The following is a 19,773-nucleotide window of genomic DNA, read 5'->3' as shown; positions in this document are numbered from 1 at the left end:
CTATCATCAGCTTCCTACTCCCCTTCTGCCTTCTGGGCCTTGTCACTGGACTCCTGTACCTCGTTACTCTCATGGTTTTACTGGGCTGTCCACAGGAATGAGTGGTTTTTAGAAATTCAAATGATTTTAGAAAGCATTGAGTATCTGTTAATGATGATAGACAAATTGGCAATGGATACTGGTGATGGTTGCATACAACATGATGAATGTAATCAACGTGTCTGAATTGTACATGTAAAACATTGAATTGGCAATATATATTTTTACCACAATTTTAAAAAATTCAAATGGTGGTAGAAACTATATAATTCAAAGTAAGGTTTCTTCCCATCCTCCCTCCTGTCCCCGTCCCTAGAGACAAGCACCATTACTAATCTCTTGACTATCCTTCTGTAGAAGGTCTGTGCATATAAAACTATAAATAGTGTGCTCTTCTTTTGAACACAAATGATAGCATGCTAAACGCTAACCTATGCCTAGTTTCTCACTGAACAGTATTTATCTTATAAATCCATTCATAGCCGTACATACAGATTCACCACTATATAATAGTCTTTTGTTAACATGTACCATACTTTATTTAACCAATCTCACCATTGCTCGACTGTTGAGATGTTTTCCAGTCTTTCGCCATTACCAACAGGGCTTCTCTGCCTACCCTTGTCAGGTCACGTAAGTTGTTCGTCTTGATTCTGGTGGGACAGATATTGAGTCACCATTTCAACCTCCTAGGCACCATCACTGCTTCTCAGTTTCGTGAGCACACCTCATTACCTCTTCCTGGCAAGCTGTGTGCTCAGTGACCCACGATTTCATACATGGAGTTGAGGGATAGCGTTTCAGGAAACACCGGGCACAGAGGTCACGACAGGGCACTTTATTGTCTCCCGGGTTGCTTCTAAACAGTTGCAGCCCTCCAGCTGTCCATTGACAGCAAGATTGACCTTCTCCACATTTAATCATTTAGAGGAGGCTCACTGCCAAATTGACCTCCGAGGGCTTCTGAGGATTCCATCCGGCATGTTTGGAAGGAAACAAAGCTTAGCGAAGACATTCTTCTCGTTAAACCAGCTCTTTGTTCTATGATATCTGCAATTAAGTAGAGACTTAAATGACTCTGGAGGACTAAAAGGCTCTTCCATTCAAACTGATCCATGGGCAGCTTTTGGCATGGTGTCTTTTTAAAAATGCTTAGGGCAGAAACTGTATGTTTAAAAAGAAATGAATTTGGCACTATATTTGTTTTGTCTTTGGAAATTACTTCCCAATCAATTATGAATTATTCCCTCTCATTGTTCTGGTTGGGGAGGTCAGTATCATGAAATTAAATTCTGTTTAATGGAGCCCTAGAAGAATAAAGATACTTTACAGTGATGAGGAAACCCTAGATCCTTTGGCATTTTCTGTTGTCATACAGATGAAACCATAACAAAAAACAATGGTGATGGTGTTATAGTTTATAGGCAGGGGGAGAACGAGCTTGAATGTTAACAACTCTTTTCTTTTTTTCTTTTTTTCCCACCGTGGCCTTTCTTAGCAAATACAGAAACATGATAAGCAGAACTTGCAAAGCCATTGTTTCTGTGACAGCTAGATGGATGTTGAGTTTGTTTGGAAATGAAGACTATATATACTTCAGAGATCCACCCAGTTCCTGACCTAAGACAGGAGAGGCTCTGTCAGGCTCAGCAGGTTCAGCCCCTAGTTGCTTTTACCTGTGAGCAGTTTCAGTTTCCTGAGTCAGAGGAGTCTGTCATTGCTCTGTAGAAAAAGACAAGAAGGACACAAATCCCATTTTAGTCCAGGAAAAGCTACTGCTTAGAAGAGAAGATTGGAGGCTTTACCCTTGAGACTGTGGTCTTTCTAACCAGGCCAGGGAAATATGTCCAAGGTCAGCTGAGGCAAATATTTTTGGAAAGGAAGCTTCACATATTGTTTATATTTACAGAGAGCTTTTTCTGTCGAGCCCTGCCTGTTCACAGCTCAAACTGTGTTTTTAATCCCCCAGGCCTAGAGCACTCTCTGCTTGCTACTTGGCCTTTTTGAAATCTGGAAGGAGGAACCAGCCTTTTTGTATGGTATGGGGACAACCAAGGGTCATTTTTAATGACAGTAGTAATGGTTTAGTGGTAGAATTCTCGCCTTCCGTGTGGGAGACGTGGGTTCAATTCCTGGCCAATGTACCTCATGCACAGCCACTACCTATCTGTCCGTGGAGGCTTGTGTGCTGCTATGATACTGAACATACATTTCAGCGGAGCTTCTGAACTGAGACAAAGTAGGAAGAAAGTCCTGGTGATCTACTTCTGAAAATAAGCCAGTGAAAACCTTATGGATCACAATGGTTTGATCTGTAACTGATCATGGGGATGGAGCAGGACTGGACAATATTCTGTTCTGTTGGGCATGGGGTTGCCATGAGTCAGGAGCCAACTCAGTGGCAGTTAACAACAGCAATAATCATGTGACAATCACTGCTAGTTAGTTTCCAATATTTCTATCTCAGTGAGAGATGTAATAAACTCAACCCTTAGGATTCTTATGTTAAATTGAGTTAAAATGGCAAATCATCTTGGAACGATGAAGATTAAGTAGTTGTTACAAAGCTTGTTAAGGAGTCTATTAGGTTGATTGTGCTCCACCTAAGTAAGAGCACTCATGTTGCAAAATGAAAAATAGCTTTGCCTTAAGCCCCCTTGAATCAAAAGATACGTGGCTGAGCATTACTAGGTGAAGTGTTTATTCTAAACATACCCAAATAGCTTTTCTGCCTGTGGGAGTCGTCAAATATTTCTCAGCCTTATTCTCCTTACAGAGAATGAGTGCTATCATAACTTGGAATGTTTACCACCTTTTAGGTCCTAATGCTCTAACGATCAGGTTCTCCAGCTTGTTCTGTTAAGGAAAAATGTAGACAATTTAATCAAGAGTGTTGGACTGTCGTCTTCAGCCCAGGGAACATGTTTTTGCAACATTGCTAGGATCTGTTAGATTAATAAAATGCCTGTTTGGGAGATGTCTTCTAGAAAGAGTGTTTATTTAGGAATAGAATTGTCGACACTTGAGACCATCTAGGGGGTTCTTTCCTTTCCCTTCCCCTTTGAGAAAATGTCATCAGCGCATCTCACCCACACTCTTTTTCAGCACCTCTGGGTGCTTTCCCAGACAGCCTTCATGACTTTTCATGACAGCTAGGACTTTGCCTTCAAATACTTTTTTGGACATTTTGCTGCATTTCTTTGGAGCTGTGTTCTGCATGACGTCTTGACAAATTTCTTTCACATTAAAAATGGATCTTTATCTCCCAGGACAACTGTTTTGTCACCATTTTCTTTGTTTTGAGAATGAACTGAAAATACCCAGTGGAATAACAAGAAGGATGCAGTATTTCTAATGGAGTATTTCCATTCATTTCACAAATCTCTGTTGGTTGCCCCCCATGTGCCTGGGAGCAGGTAACCAAGAGGAGGTGACCGAGATGAAAACAAAGTGCCTGATCAAGCAGCACACAGTTGAGTTAACTGTGTAGGACATAGCTAATAACCTAGCTTGTTTCATATGTCCTGTGAAGACCATGTTGGGAATAAGAAATGGGATGACCTGGTACTTCTTTGAGCAAACCCATCTCTTAGAGAAGAAGCATTGAAAGGGAGGAGATAGAAAACTGATCGCAGCAAAGGCTCCTTCTGTGTAGTGTTCTTTGCTTCACTCCAGGACTTCTTTCCACCATCAGCCTCAGGGACCCGCCCTGGACAGGTTTCTTTACAGCTAGCTGTTTACCTCCATCATTCTCCATTTAAAATAAGATTTGACACTGACAACACGCTGGACTCCCAGATTATTTCAAAGTGTGTAAATTTCTCTAAAGTCCTTAGAAAGAGATTGTATATAGCCAAAATTCCAACGAAGAAAGGAGATAATATATATGCAATGTTTGTTGTTGTTTTTAGCTGCCCCCAACTCACGGTGACCTCATGCACAACAAAACGCTGCCCAGTCCTGCGTCATCCCCATGATCAGTTGTGGATCGGACCATTGTGATCCATAAAGTTTTCACTGGCTGATTTTCAGAAGTGGATCTCCAGGCCTTTCTTCCTAGTCTGTCTTAGTCTGGAAGCTCTGCTGAAACCTGTTCGGCATCTTAGCAACACACAAGCTTCCATTGACAGACCGTGAGGTAATTTGGCTGGGAATCAAACCCAGGTCTCCCACATGGAAGGCAAGAATTCTGCCATTGAACCACTAACAACCTCAATGCTTGGGTCTGTATTAAAAACTACATGAAAGATTGTATACCAGTGAAGAGTAGCTTTTTCATTTTATACTCTGTATCACAGAATTAAACAAGAAAATCAGAACTAAGTTGTGGAGCAGTTATCAAGAATGATTCTGCCAGAGCAAACTTCTGTCCTCCTTAAATACCATCCTTGCTAGGCCTGCGCATACCTGGATTTTTTTGACTCAGCAGATGCATAAGTATATCAGGCGAGTTCCTAAACCAGTTGGTCTAGGAAATTGCTCTCAGGTTATGTAAAGTAGAACTGTTAGCCTTACTTCCTTCTGTGTTTTTTTTTCTTTTTTCTCTTCCAACAGGTGGATTTTAAGAATGACACCGCTTCCCAGGCAATTCATAGTATATTTAAGAACGCTATACAGCTGCTTCAGGAAAAGGGACTTGTTTTCCAGAAAGAAGATGGTTTTGATAATCTCTACTACGTAAGAGACCTGCAGCTTTTTTTTCTCCCCCTCATAGCTCCAATCACAAATATATTATTTAAAAATATCTATGATGGTGCAGTGGTTAAGAACTCGGCTGTTAACCAAATGGTCGGCAGTTTGAATCAACCAGCTGCTCCTCGGAAACCCTATGGGGCAGTTCTACTCTGTCCTATAGGTTCTCTATGAGTCGGAATTCACTTGACAGCAACGGGTTTGGTTTGGTTGTATTGTTTTAAAAAAACAATCATTAAGGAGATACATAAAGTAAAAAGCAAAATCTACCCTTATCTCTCCTAAAGTGCCACTTTTAATGATATGTCCTTCTAAAGATTTATCCTGTGCATTTATTTACAAATGCAGGTATACAAATATATGCTCCAGTGGCTTTTTTGCTTTATAAAAAATGCGATCCTGCTCTGAATCAAGTTTTCTCAACCTCAACGCTATTGGCATTTTGGGCCTGATGATTCTTTGTTGTGGGGGACTGCCCTGTGCATTGCAGGATGTTTAGCAACATGCCTGACCTTTACCTACTAGATGCCAGCAGCACCTCCCAGCTGTGACAATTAAAAATGTTTCCAGACATTGACAAATGTCCCCTGGGACAGTTGAGAACCAGCTCTAAGTCATGAGCCAAAATCTGACATCACGGGCATCTTTACGTTTGGTACTTATAAATATACCTCCTTTATTTATTTTTTTTAGAACACTTAACCTGGTATTCCAATTGATCGATGCTTGTCATAAGTTTTTAACTATTCCTATTTTGATAGACTTTAGGTTTCCAACTTTTTGCTGTCATAAATACTGTTGCTTGGCTGTTTTGGCACAACTATCTTTGTGAGCTTATGTAAATATTTCTGTAAGAAGAAAGGGAAATTGCTGGATCAAAGGGTACGTACATTTAAGCTTTTGGTCGGCACAGCTTGATTGGCCTCCCAAAAGGGTGTACCATTTGACATTCCCACCAGGAGTACGAATGCTTGTTTACCTGTTAGAGTTAAAAATTCACTTCTCACTAAACTAGTTGCCAGAGAGTTGATTGCAACTCATGGCAACCTCATGTGTGTCAAAGTAGAACCGTGCTCCATAGAGTTTTCAAAGGCTGATTTTTCGGAAGTAGACCACCAGGCCTTTCTTCCAAGGTATCTCTGGGTGGACTTGAACCTCCAACCTTTCAACTAGCAGTGAGTGCATTAATCATTTGCACCACCCAGAAACTCATCACCTCTCACTAAAAAAAACAAAAAACAAACCTGTTGCCATCGAGTCGATTCCAACTCACAGCGTATAGGACAGATTAGAACTGCCCCATAGGATTTCCAAGGCTGTAAATCTCTACAGAAGCAGACTGCCACATCTTTCTCCCACAGAGCAGCTGGTGGGTCAAACTGGTGACCTTTCAGTGAACAGCCGAGTGCTTAACCATTGTACCACCAGGGCTCTTCACCTCTCACTAAAGAAACCAAACCCACTGCCGTCTCACTACATACCTTCAATATTGGAGGAACCAAGCTGAAAACTGGCCTCCATGTGACCACTGCTGGTGGTGGCATTTAAGTGTGATTCTCCTAGAGACAGACCAGAGCTCTGAGGCATCCCAGAAGTCACATCACTTAGGGATGATTCCTGAGGGGAAGCCTTCCTTACCGGGACATTTTCCTGGTGTAGAGTTGCCTGAGTGATTCCCAAGTTTAGAGAGTTTTTAAATATTAGGGTATGTTTTAAATACTATTTGAATACATTTTGAAAGCAGTATTCCAATCTGTGTAAGAGGTGAGCACAGTTCCGTCCCTTCCAGGATGGGGCAGGCCTGGTGGGAATCAGTTGCCTCCTGTGAGGCGGCACACCCTGCACAGCCCACCACATGCTCTCCTCTGGGACACACATCCCCTGCAGCTTCTGGACAGCCTCCCTTCTGGTCTGTAGAGGGGAACTCTTCCTGAGGAGCAGCAGGGCTGCAGAAAGCAGGCCAGGGCCAAGGTGTGGCAGGGCTGGGCCACTTCCTCCTGTGAATCATTATGAGTTGGAATAGGGTGATCTAGCCATATTAGTTCTTTCCCCAGCATCACAGGCCCCTTATCTGAGTTCACTCTTCCCCTTCCACTGGCTGGCTTTGTAGGTTTCCTTTCTCCTGAGGCCCTCCTGCAGGGAAATTGTTATCATATAATACCAGTACTTCTATTTGTATAATGCTCTCCAGCTGTCACACACATTACCTTGTTTAATCTTCACAATAACCTTGTGAGTTGAGAAAAGGCAGGCGTTATCAACATCCTCATTCTGTAAGTCTGGTCAGGCAAGCATTCCTGGGCTCTTTCTATGTGGAAACTTCCAGCTGTGTTTGTTTACATGCTTCTTTCTTCCTTCTTCCCTCTCTCCCTCCCTTTCTCTTTCTTTTTCTTTTTTTGTTATTAGATTTATCATTGAATGTGAAGGTGAAACCCACTGGGTTGCTGAGCTGGTTGAGAAAGGAACTGGGTTCTGTTGCTTTTAAGAACAAAAATTGTTTCAGTGGATAGGCTATTTACTCTCTTGCTAGATTTTCCTTACTTTTTTTTTTTTTTCCATTGTGTTTGGGAGAAGGAAGAAAAGTAATGAGACACACGACAGGTGTCAGGGACCAGAGGAAGAAGTCCTCTGGGGTAAATATCAAGATTTTGATCATTGCGCCTCCCTCAAAAATCTGTCTGCCTGTCTGTCTGTCTATCTGTCTAACCAACAAATAAGAAAATTTTGATGAATGTGTTATGAACATTTAAGAAGAAAGTTGCTCTTTAAAAGTACAGAATTCCAGTTTTCTTTACATCATAGCCTCGGTGAACTAGCTCCTACAGGGCTGTGCCTCTGCCTCTGGGCCAACTGCAGAGTGGTGAGCTGCTTAGGGACAGAACTGGTTTGACAATATGCCAAGTATTGAAAACTGCATTTTGGTGTGGGAAGGATGACTATCATAATGAAATCTTCACAAACTATCCTAAATACTAATTTGGGAGTCTGGATGACACAATGTCTGTTACTTAAGAACCCTTTCTCTTGGAACTGTTTTTCCTGTTTAGGTAACCAGAGAAGACAAAGAACTGCACAGAAAGATCCACCGTATTATTCAAGAAGACTGCCAGAAACCAAATCGTAAGTGGTGGTAACATATGTGTGACGCCCTGGTGCACTGGCAGAGGACGGTCCCTCTCAGTGGATGGAGAGCTGGAGACCTGGAGCTTTCTCCCATAGTGACTTGGGGTGGGGGGTGATTGGTCAAGGTACCTGCCCTCTCTGAGCCTCAGTTTCCTCTTCTCTGTGATAAGTGTTGGGCTAGCACAGTCGTTCTGACCTTGGCTGCAAATAAGATTCAATCTTGGAGCTTTTTAAACCTACAGGTACCCAGGTCCTACCCCTGGGTTCTGATTCAGTAGAGGTGAGTGGGGGCTAGACCAGTGAGCTCCCTAGGTGATTCTGATACGGCTATTTCTGGTTCACTCTTGCTCATTGTCTTTCATTCCAAAGCTGACATTTCCCTCTCTTCTAAAATCAAGGCCCTTCAGTGCTGGGAGGAATGGTTCTAGTCTTTAGAGTTTGTGAACAGTTTAATTCAGCCATCTTGGAAACTGATGATTAGAAGTTTTTGTGGAGTAATGTCAGCCCCTAGTGGTTAGAAACTCAAACTGTAGATAGTGTGACAGAAACTACCATTTTCACACTGGTTAGAAAGAGGAGAAAGCATTATTATTCCTATCTTTAAATACTTGTGTAAACTGGTAAGTCTTAAAGGTGACTTTTCAAACACTATCTTTTTATTTTTTTATTTTTTTTTCTTTATTGTACGTCAGGTGAAGGCTTACAGAACAAATAGTTTCTCATGAAACAGTAGTACACATGTTGTTTTATGACATTGGTTAACAACCCCACAACATATCAACCCTCTAACTTCTCACCTTTTTTTTTTTTGGTGAAAATACACATAGCCAAAGATACACCATTTCAAAAATTTCTACATGCACAGTTCAGTGACATTGACTACGCTCTTCTAATTGTGCTGTTATTCTCACTTAAGATGAAGGCTTACAGAACAAAATAGTTTCTCATTTAACAGTTACTACAAATGTTGCCCTATGACAATGGTTAACAATCTCACCTCAACAGTATCATTACTCAACCTTGGGTTCCCTATCACCAGCTTCCTTGTCCCCTTCTGCCTCCTGGCCCTTGTCACTGGACTCCTGTACCTCGTTAGTCTCATTTGGTTTTACGGGGCTGTCCACTCCCAGGCTGAATAGTCAACCTTGGAGGTGACTTCACCACTGAGCTAAAAGGGTGTCTGGGGGCCATACTCTCAGGGTTTCTCCAGTCTCCTTTAGGCCAGTAAATCTGGTCTTTTTTTTGTGAGTTAGAATTATGCTCTACATCCTTCTCCAGCTCTGTCCAGAACCCTCTGTTGTGATCCTGGTCAGAGCAGTCAGTGGTGGTAGCCGGGCACCATCTAGCTGTACTGGACTCAGTCTGGTGGAGGCCTTGGTAGCTGTGGACAATTAGTCCTTCGGACTAATCTTTTCCTTGTATCCTGTTCTCTTCATTCTCCCTTGCTCCCGAAGGGATGAGACCAGTGGAGTATCTTAGATGGCTGCTCACAGGCTTTTAAGACCCCAGACACTACTCACCAAGGTAGAATGTAGAGCATTGTCTTTGTAAGCTGTGTCATGCCAATTGAGCTAGATGTTCCCCGAGACCATGGTCCCCACAGCCCTCCGCGCAGCAATTCAGTCCCTCAGGGAGTCAATCACTATCTTTTGCAAACATACGCTAGTAATGTATGTTGACGTATGTCCACAAATGATGCTAGAAGCAAGTGGAAAGGGTGGTGAATGACTGCAGGTCTCTTGTCCCTGCTTTATTTCTCTCCAGAGAAGTCCACCTCCAGTCCTTTCAGCCCACTCATCCCTGGGTCCTGGGCTCAGTCCAGGCTTGTCAGAGGGTAGAGCTGGGCCAGGTTTCCAGCCCTGGCATTTATGGTATGCCGCCCTATTTAGCCATTTCAAAATCAACGAGGTCAGATCCCAGGGTGGTGTGACAACAGGTCTTAAAATAAACTTGAAGCAATCTATTACTTCAATGCAAGGATTTCTGGCTGTCCTTTGGTTCATTCAGATCAATAAGAATAAGTACCCTTTAGTCTAGGGAAAGACCATCTACCACAATTTTTTTAAAAAAATATTTTATTGTGTTTTAGGTGAAAATTCCACAGCAAATTGGGTTCCCATTTAACAATTTTTATACAAATTGTTCCATGATATTGGTTATAGTTTTACCAATCTTAACAGTGTGCCAGCATTCCATTATTTCCTTTGTGTTTGTTCTGTTTCCATTGATCTAGCTTCCTTGCCCTTCCTTGCCTCCTCATCTTTGCTTTTGGGTAAACGTTGACCTTTTGGTCTCCTATAGTTGATTGTCTAAGGGAGCACATACCTCACGGGTGATATTGTCTGTTTTATAATCCAATCTATTATTTGGCTGAAAGGATACCTACAGGAGTGGCTTCAGTTCCAAGTTAAAAGCATATGTTAGGGCGATAGTCTCGGGGTTCCTCTAGTCTCTATCAGTCCAGTAAGTCTGGTCTTTTTTAGGAATTTGAGTTTTGTTCTGTGTTTTTCTCCCATTCTATCTGGGACCTTTTATTGTGTCCCTGGTCAGAACGGTTGGTAGTGGTAGCCAAGTACCATCCAGTTCTTCTGGTCTCAAGTTAGAAGAAGCCATGGTTCATGTGGACATCTACCACAATTTAAGGCACATTTAACAGCAGTGAAATGTGGGATTCCTTAGCCAAGAAGGGATGAGAGGCGGTTCTTGAGATAATATTGGTGACTAGGCCCCTGGGTTGGATTCTTACTTGATTTGCATTAGGAACAGAATTGATTGACATGAGCCTAGGGCTGGGTGAGGCAAATGAACGGAATTCATACCTCATCTCTTAGGGGAACCAACAGCTTGTGTGACCTGAGGGACCATGAAAGTGGCAGGTTTTATATCCACATCTAATGAACTCCCAGGCCAGCTCCTGCTCAGGGGAGTGTGTGTGTCAAAATGGACGGGCTCTGCCCCTCTGTCCATCAGTGGGAGCTGCCTCTGAAAGCCATAAGCCAGTCACTTGGAGCTGATAAACTCTCAGGAGCTGATTTGGAGTAGGAGTAACTGAGAATGCCTGCAAAAATACCCTCTGGTGACTCTCTTGGAAGCTTCTGCTACCATTTATTTTCATAGGAAACATCTATGGCATTAGAAAAATTGTTTTGAATAATAATATATGTACACGGTAAGAAGTCAAACAGTGCCAAAGTACACACAGAAATTTCGAACTTCTTCCCAACACTGACCCCTGGACTCTAAGTTCCCCTTGCCAAAGGCAGTGGTTAGTACTAGTTTCTTGCATATCCTTCCAGAGATATTATATGCATCTACAAGTATACTTGTATCGATTTTCCTTTTTTAAAAAAAACAATAAAAGTTAGCATATAGTGTTGCACACCTTATATTTTTTATTATTGGCTTCTAGAGGTTATTCGGCAACAACCAAGAGTTGCTATTGCATTGACTCCAACTCATGGAGAATCCATGTCTGTAAGAGTAGAACTGTGCTCCACAGAGTTTCCAGTGGCTGATTTTTCAGAAGTAGATCATCAGGCCTTTCTTCCAAGGCACCTCTGAGTGGACTCGAACTTTCATCCTTTCGGTTAGCAGCCAAGCAGGTTTACTGTTTGCACTACCAGTACATATAAAAGTCTTTTTAATAGCTGCACGATATTCCATTATATGTATAGAGAGATATTCTGCCACTTATTTAACCATTTCCTGCTTGGCCTTTAGTTCATTTCTAAACTTTCATACAACAATATAGCATGAGTTTTTCTTTGTCTGGATGAGCGATAGAATGACTTGAAATCTTTTGACATTGATGAGTCTCAGCAAAGGCTAAACCTACAAAAATGGAAGGACTGTAAACATCAGGCCTGTTTTAAGTTCCAAAAGTATTCAAACCAGATTGGTGTAAAGATGGGCAGTGTGGCATAGTCGTGAAGAGCTGGTCTCTGAAGCCATTGTGCCTGGGTTTGAATCCCAATCTGGCCACCTTTAGCTGTGGGACCTTAGATAAGTCTCTGCCTCAGTTTCTTCATATGCAAAATAGGGATAATAGTACCTATATCATAGGTTGTTATGAGGATTAAGTGAATTGGTGCTTATAAAACTGTTAAAAGAGTTGTCAGCATATAGTTAGAAATATAACGGGCTAAATAAATATAAAGTTTTCTGGCCTAATGGCACAGGTGGTAGCCCTTAGCTCTCTAGAGTGGAGACCCAGATGCTCACTCTGTTTGGTTTAATATTGATCTGGAAGGAAGCAGGTTTAGAATCTATGTGTGGATGTTACTCTATTCTTGTTGGGCTAAAGTTAAAGATCTGAAATTTGGCTTTAGGTATGGGGTACAACAATGGCACATTATCCAAAAAGAAAGAATTCCACATTGAAGATGTCTTTTTACCTCCAACTTTTTATTCTGAAAATGTTCCGACCTACAGAAAAGTTGAAAGACTAGTACAACAAACACCCATATACCCTTTACCTAGAGTCACTAAGAACTTCAGCTTATATCTCTTAAAAATAGGGACATTTCTCTGTTTCACACCTGAGAAAATTAGCATTTGATGACTTCTGAAATGGCAGCATTTCCGTAGATGATAACTTTAACTATTAGCTTTTCAAAAAGATTCATTCTGTGCCCCAGATAGTACAACTGCTTTTTATGGAAACTGAAGATCACATGACACTACTCATATTAGAAGGATGTCTATTAAATTATTATAATCCTTTTAAGATACCATTAAGCATGTTCCCAACCTTTCATAGTTAGTAGGTTGTATCCCAAAGTTTATCTTAAAATGATTGGGATCTTTTGAACATCACTAGCTATGTTTGGGTTTGGGGAAGCTACATTATCAAATGAGGCTATATGTAAAAATATTTGAAAATATAAGGCACAGTTATCATTGCAATTCGAGATTCATTTTAAGATAAGCACGTCTGTCTGGCTAAACACCTTCAGAAGAGTCAGTCTGCAGATTGTGGGTTTGTCCCACAGAGAGTTAAATGATATCTGTGCTTATAGCTAGGAGCTCGACTTTTCCTATTTTGGAATCACTTTTATGACTCTTCCTATTTCGAAGTCTGTTCTTATATTTAAAAAATGGTCTAAGTTCATATTCCACATGTGACTGGAAGGTCACTCTACTGACCAGCCTCACCAGACAACCCTCAGACAACAGAATGGGCTTTCCGAAGAAACAGTTTAAGTCCAATAGGACAGGCGGCATCACTCCTTGGGGCGCTGCACATGCCTGTCAGTCATCTCGAGCCCTGAACCTGAACTGCCAGGCCTTGTAAGCACTGAGGTATGGAGAAGCCGAGCGGCTTAAAGTCCTGGCATTCTCTTCTGTGCTGTGTGTAGGGCCCCGTTTCGTTGAAGTCATTCCTTATCTACCCTCCATCACCAACCATTTGCCGCCCTCCCTTGTGTTTAGCTTTTCCTCTCTGTGAGTCTTTCTTCTTCAGAGAGTTGAAGCTTCTTTAGAACAGTGACTACCTAAGATGTGTCTTGTTAGGCTATGGATATTATGGTATAATTGTATTAATTCCACCATGTAAGAAGCACCTACTAGGGTTTCATTTCATCCACACAATCACCATTCGAGCTAGGTGGTTTTATTTCCATCTTACAGATGAGGAAACAGAGAGAAGTGAAGCAGTTTACCCATAGCAGAGTCAGGACTTGAATTCAGGTCTGGCCCCAGAGTCAGCCCTCCACCTACTGCTCTCTATTGCCTCCCCTCACTCAGCACTACACACACAGTAAGCGTTCGCTAAATCTTTATTGGATGAATGCTGAAGAGGAAAACCTGTAAATGTGGAGTCCAGTGGCGGTGGCAAGATTTCCAACCGTAACCCCAATTGGGAGGAATAATGAGTTGATGTAGCCACTAGAGGTCAGAATTTAGCAGATCTTGTTAGCCATAGACCACTGCCTGTGAACCTTAGACCTGGAAGGGACCTCAGAGGTGGTGCCCTCCAGACCACCCCCCGCCACGTGAGAAAACTGAGGTTCGGGCATAGTATGACCTGCCCAAGGCCACAAAGTCCCCTGAATCCCAAACCATGCTTCGCCCAACACCACAATACCTCTTTGATCATCTGAATATAACATTGTGTGACTGTCTTGAGCAGCTTTTGTGGGCAAGGTGCTAGGTTTGCAATGGTGAGAGCCCAAGCCTGGCCCTGCCCCAGAGCTTTAAAGTGTGGAGACTTGGAGGGCTTCTATTTAAGAATCAGGTTTGACTTTTACTCAGAGTTAGAAATACATTTGACATCATGACCCAATAAATTAATAATTATATTCCACAAGTAATATGCATATATATAATTGAAATAAAAGTTTCAAAATATAATGCTTTTTCTAAATGGAATGCAATACATTTGGTATTTTTCTGTTTTGTAAGGGAAGAAAAGGTAAACCACAACCCACTGATTTGATGACCCACTAATGATCACAACCCTCAGTAAATATTACTGCCTAAATCATTGATATCAACTAGGAAAAGTTATTAAACCCTGAATTTGTATCACTGTAAACTACATGGTCTTAGTATTGGGTAGAGGGTAAGAAGTTTTTAGGACCTATCCATCATAGCCAAGACTTCTTAGCTCAATGACAGGAATCAGAACAGGCCAAAAGTAGGGATCCCTTTGTCTCTATGGTGGCCCCATCAAATTAGGACTTGCAGAAAAAATGATGGAGCCACTGTCACCCTGCTCTGCTGTGAATCCTCCCACCTGGGAAGCTAGGGGTCAACACTAAATAGATGAACTTATACATGTCACTGCATTAGAGAAAAAGATGATCAAGGGCTAAAAACCCACTGGATATAAAATCGATTGGGATTCTTTGGTGGTCGAAGATCTAAATACCAAACAGTGATCATTGTGACTATGGTGAAATGGGACCAAGAACGGCTGTATTTGTTGTGTTGTGTTTTTGCTGATAATCTAGGCTCGTGTGTCTCAACTTCAGTGTGCACAGGAATCATCTGAGGAGCTTGTTAACATGCATATTCTGATTCAGGAGACATGAGGAGGGCCTAAGATTCTGCATTTTAAAACAAGCTCCCAGGTGATGCTGATGCTGCCGGTCCTCAGTCCACACTGTGAATAGCAAGGAGCTAATAACGCTTCCACTTGGGGGGGCGGGAAGGACAGAGAGGAGGGCCCGACAGGCATGCTTCAGCTTGGCCACCTGCCTCTTTTCCTGCAGACGTGGAGAAGGGCTGCCACTTCCTGCACATCTTGGCCTGTGCTCGCCTGAGCCTCAGCCCAGGCCTGAGCGAAGCTGTGCTGCGGCAGGTGCTAGAGCTCCTGGAGGACCAGAGTGACATCGTCAGCACCATGGAGCACTACTACATGGCGTTCTGAGAGGCTGTCTGGGGAGAAAGAGGAGGTGGACTTCACTCCCAGGCTCTGATTTTAGACAACTTGTAGGGCTTATGTGTCTGGAGGCAGTTACCTCATGATAAAGTATAAACTGCAGTTATTGGGCAGTGGGATTTGGCATAAATGTTATAGACTGCCTTCTACCTGCTGTATCCCTGGGATAAAATGGCTTTTATCTCAGCCACAATACATGAAAATCCTCCCCTCTGACCTGGCTGGACTGGCATCACTCATGGAGCAGAAGGGGGAGGAAACAGTGTCAGCAGCTTAATCAGTGTGTTTGGGGTTTGAGGCTCTATCGTAGTAAAGGGTGAAGGCCCATGTCCTGCAGAAACTGAGGAGCAGAAAGCCAGATCATACAGTTCTAAAATTTTACAACTTCAGACTATCAGATACATTCTCATGGGCCTCTCTCGATGTCTAAGAACCAGGGTTAGGGGAATAATTCTCCCTGGATATGTGTCACTCACCACATTTCTGTGGCTCAAGCCCCGGAAGTAGGTCCTGAATCCTGGTTTAGTGCTGTGTTATAACCCAACCAGAGGTGGGAATAAAAAGATCTACAACATGGCTCTGTGTTTTTCATTTTCCTTATTCTGAATTGAAAGGTTTCTCAGTACACTTCCCTGCATTTAAAGATGTGTGTGACTAAATACATTGTCCCTTACTGCCCCAGAAAATGGTGGAGGCAGTCAGCCTGGGGAGCTGGTGGATGTTTTGTTCAAGGTTGCCATTGAGTATGCAGGACGTGCTGACACCATCTGACAAAGACTCAGTATGTGCCCAGACAGGTGATGGAGTCATGCTTTTGCTCAGGATGACGAAGTCAAGGGAAGACAATCTGAGGTATGTAGTAAGCTTGTTCTAACAGCAAAATGACAAATCTAGCCAGCAAAAATAAAGTGCAGAGAAAGATCTGGACTTAATTAGTCTTTTCACAAAAGGCACATCTGCCTTCATCTGTTGCCATCTAGCCGTGGATGACATTTGTTCCTTTTTTTTACTATTATGTTTCAGATGAAAGTTTACACAGCAAATTAGGTTCCCCTTTAACAATTTTTATACATATTGTTCCATGCCATTCGTTACTTTTGCAATGTGTTAGCATTCTCATTATTTCCATTCTGTTCTGTTTCCATTGATCTAGCTTCCTTTCCCCTCCTTGCCTTCTTATCTTTCTTTTGGTAAATGTTGACCGTTTGGTCTCATGTAGTTAATTGTTTAAGGCAGCACACTACTCACAGGTGATTTTATTTATTTTATAAGCCAATCTATTATTCGGCTGGAAGGTGACCTACAGAAATAGCTTCAAATCCAAGTTCCAAGGTTACCTTAGGACAATATTCTCAGGGGTTCCTCTAGTCTATATTGGTCCAGTAAGTCTGGCCTTTTTAGGAATTTGAGTTTTGATCTACATTTTTCTCCCATTCTATCCGGTACCTTCTATTGTGTCCCTGGTCAGAATGGTTGGTAGTGGTAGCTGGGCACCATCTAGTCTGGGTCTCAGGTTAGAGAAGGCTGTACATCGTGTGGGCTATTAGTCCCGTGGACTAGTTTCTTCTTTCATCCTTTGATTACCTTCATTCTCTTTTGCTCCATACAAGTGGAGACCAATAGTTGTATCTTAAAATGGCCATGCAAGCTTTTAAGACCCCAGATGCTACTCACCAATCTAGGATGTGGACCATTTATCTTTGTGAACTATTTTATGCTAATTACTACTTTGTCCCCTGAGACTATGGTCCCACACCACCTAACACAGTAGCATTTGCTCTGATGCAATAAGCTCTAAGTGGTTCTGCTGGAGATCCACTGGCCTGGAAGAGTTGTTTTGCTCTGTGTGGAAATGGCATCGTTTGTAAGCCCAGAAGTCAGATCCAGCACAGTATGTCAGGCTTACGCTGGCGAAGCCTGCTGTCTGTCTCCCATGTCTGTTTTGGTCTCTGCCTTCCATGGTTTGGATCTAGGGGCAGATGGAAGTCTCCACACTGACAGCCCCATCTCCACTCTCTCAGCCTAAGAAGAATTGTGGCTTTTCCTTTTATCCCTCCTCTGGAGGCGATCCTTGTTGCTGTTGGCTGCAGTCCAGCCGATTTTGACTCATCGCGACCTTGTGTAACAAGAGTAAAACTGCCCCATAGAGTTTTCTTGGCTGTAATCCTTAAGGAAGCAGATCACCAGGTCTTTCTCCCTGGTGGTTCTAACCACCAACCTCTCAATTAGCAGCCCAGCGCTTAAACATTTGCGCCACCAGGGCTCCTTGATGTTACCCTTTAACAGGGTTCATTTCCTCTTAAGTGATGCTCCATAGACAAAACTCATTTCCTCGAGAGGATTCCGACTCATAGTGATCCTACAGATAGGAGACAAATGTTTGTTGTGGTCTCTGAGGGATGGTCGCCCCCTCCCCCCTTCTTTTCCACAACTTAATGAGAAGGGGCTAAGGCTGACTGAGCTGAGCTCCCGGGTCAGTGTGACACGTCCCCTTTCATCTCAGCCGGTCCTGCCTCCCCATCCTTCCATACCTTAGGAAGTAAACACGAAGTCCTTGACGCCTGGGGATGCTTTTGGCATTGTTTTGTATACTATATCAGGAGCAAAATAAAAATAAAAGTAGCCCAAGCCTGGACCAATCTCTTGGAGACCCTAGCTCAGGGTCCCACCACTGGAGGGAGGGGAGGCAGAAGGGAAAGGTGACTTGGAAGGGCGTAACTTGGAAAGTGGGGATTTCCAGGCTGGCTCCAAGGACCCTGAAAATCCGGCTCTGCGATCTGTCCGTGTTCTCGGGGGAGTGCCGGAAGAGAAGCTGAGTATCCACTACGCAGCCGCGTCGCCCGCCGAGGAGCGGGCCTGGTGGGGCGGAGCCGCGTCCCGGAGCGGGGCTGGGGCGGAACCCGGGGATGCGGGCTCGGCGGGCGGCGGGGGGGAGGAAGTGGCCGGGCTGGAAGCGAGGGTCGGGTGACGGTTCTGGCCCGACCGGAAGTCGGAACACCAAAGGCGACGTCAACCTACCGCTCCTGCGCGTCGTCGGCGGAAGCAGCAGCGTTTGGGTCCCGTGTTTCATTTCCTTTTTCCTTCTTTTCCCGGCCTCATCTCGAAAAACGGAAGGTGCAAGGAGCGAAGGCTGATCCGCCCACTCTGCCACCAACACGTTTAGGGCCAAGAGAGTGCCCATTCCTCCCTGCACCCCACTCATTAAAACGGTTGTAGGGTACGCCTGTATGGACATACCCCCAAAGATAAAAAGTTAGTGTTTAGTCGTTTCGAAGTTAGTACTTTCGTGAAAGAAGAAACTACCGTGGTGCAGAGGAAATTCCAGTGGAGGGCCAAAAATATATGGGTGCTTACCTGATGAACACATTTTTCCTCAATCCCTGTGACATGAAATTTGACAGGTGCTTTACCTCTGGGTTTATCCCTCCCTGAGCTCTGGATGCTCACCCTGAACAGTTTCGTGGCCGTGTCAGTTTTTCCCAAGGTAAACGTCTTGCATCCTCGTTTTCTGGCTCCCATCCAGACTCGACTGGCGTGATGCAGAGCCTCAGGGTCGCCTGGAAGCCACAGCCCAGCCTCCGGCTGCAGTGCAAATCCCGCTGGAGTGAAGAGTTGGAGACCCCTTCTCTCTTGTGGGGTTTGGATACTGTGTTTCTAGGTTTTGCAAAACTGTACATCAGAGCCTGGACTTGAAGGAGTCCCGGCAGGTGCTAGGTATCTGTCAGGATGGATGCCCTGTGCCGCTGCTGCATCACCACCACCCCTTCCCCAAAGCTGCAGAAAGTGGGGCTGCGGGGCTTTCAGGAGAGCCTTCCCAGCTGCAGGCTTTGAGAATCATCTATCCTGGATCCCAACTCGTTGCCACAGAGTGGATTCCAACTCATAGCGACTCTGTGGAACAGAGTAGAACTGCCCCATAAGGTTTCTAAGGCTGTAAACAGCCTCCTTCTGTTAACAGCCTGGTTAACTGTGTCACCAGGGCTCCTTGCCTGGACCCAAAACCAAAAAACCCGTTGCTGTAGAGTCGATTCGGACTCATGGCAACCCTACAGGACAGGGTAGAACTGTCCCACAGAGTTTCCAAGCAGCACCTGGTGGATTCAAACTGCTGCCCTTTTGGTTAGCAGCCATAGCTCTTAACCATTATGCCGCCAGGTTTTCCACCTGGACCCTATGTTGCTGGGTCTTCTACCCAACCTGGGCAGCCCCTCTGAGGTTCTTGCCTTCTACTGACCAAGAATGTCCAGGAGAGGCTCAAGTTTTCTGCACGAACGAAGCTTTATTGAGAAAAAGTAGCTCGCGAGCGGAGACAAAGAGGGACAAAACGACGCTAGCCTTTGTCTTCCCAAGTAAAAGATTGGCTAGGGCTTATAAAGGTTTTTAGCCGGGGGGAAAAGGCATCATCTTTATTCATCAAAGAGGCGGGGTTATGAAGATCAGGTGTGCGCACAAGAGGTAATTCAAGATGGAACCCATAACAAAGGCTCCTGGGACTGGATGGCAGGACTTATTATGGGATGCTGCGCCTGCGCAGT

The 19,773-nt window shown here is 43.7% G+C and overlaps 1 protein-coding gene across 5 annotated transcripts in view; it reads left to right on the top strand.

Moving 5' to 3' along the window:
- Positions 1-16,360, top strand: part of STN1 (STN1 subunit of CST complex) — a 41,178-nt gene extending 24,818 nt beyond the window's left edge. For 3 of the 5 annotated variants that reach the window (XM_023741180.1, XM_023741192.1, XM_023741186.1), the window contains exons 8-10: positions 4,594-4,716; positions 7,779-7,851; positions 15,069-16,358. In XM_023741180.1, the coding sequence (XP_023596948.1) occupies positions 4,594-4,716; positions 7,779-7,851; positions 15,069-15,226 (354 nt within the window). In that variant the 3' untranslated portion in view covers positions 15,227-16,358. Of the gene's footprint in view, positions 1-4,593; positions 4,717-7,778; positions 7,852-15,068 lie in introns of all 5 variants that reach the window. The other 2 variants (XM_023741194.1, XM_023741196.1) reach the window with 2 other exon arrangements.
- The last annotated feature ends 3,413 nt before the right edge of the window (positions 16,361-19,773 follow it).

This window comes from Trichechus manatus, unplaced genomic scaffold (genome assembly GCF_000243295.1).
Source record: "Trichechus manatus latirostris isolate Lorelei unplaced genomic scaffold, TriManLat1.0 scaffold00007, whole genome shotgun sequence".
Taxonomy (NCBI): domain Eukaryota; kingdom Metazoa; phylum Chordata; class Mammalia; order Sirenia; family Trichechidae; genus Trichechus; species Trichechus manatus.
This window is presented reverse-complemented; position numbering and strand designations above follow the sequence as displayed.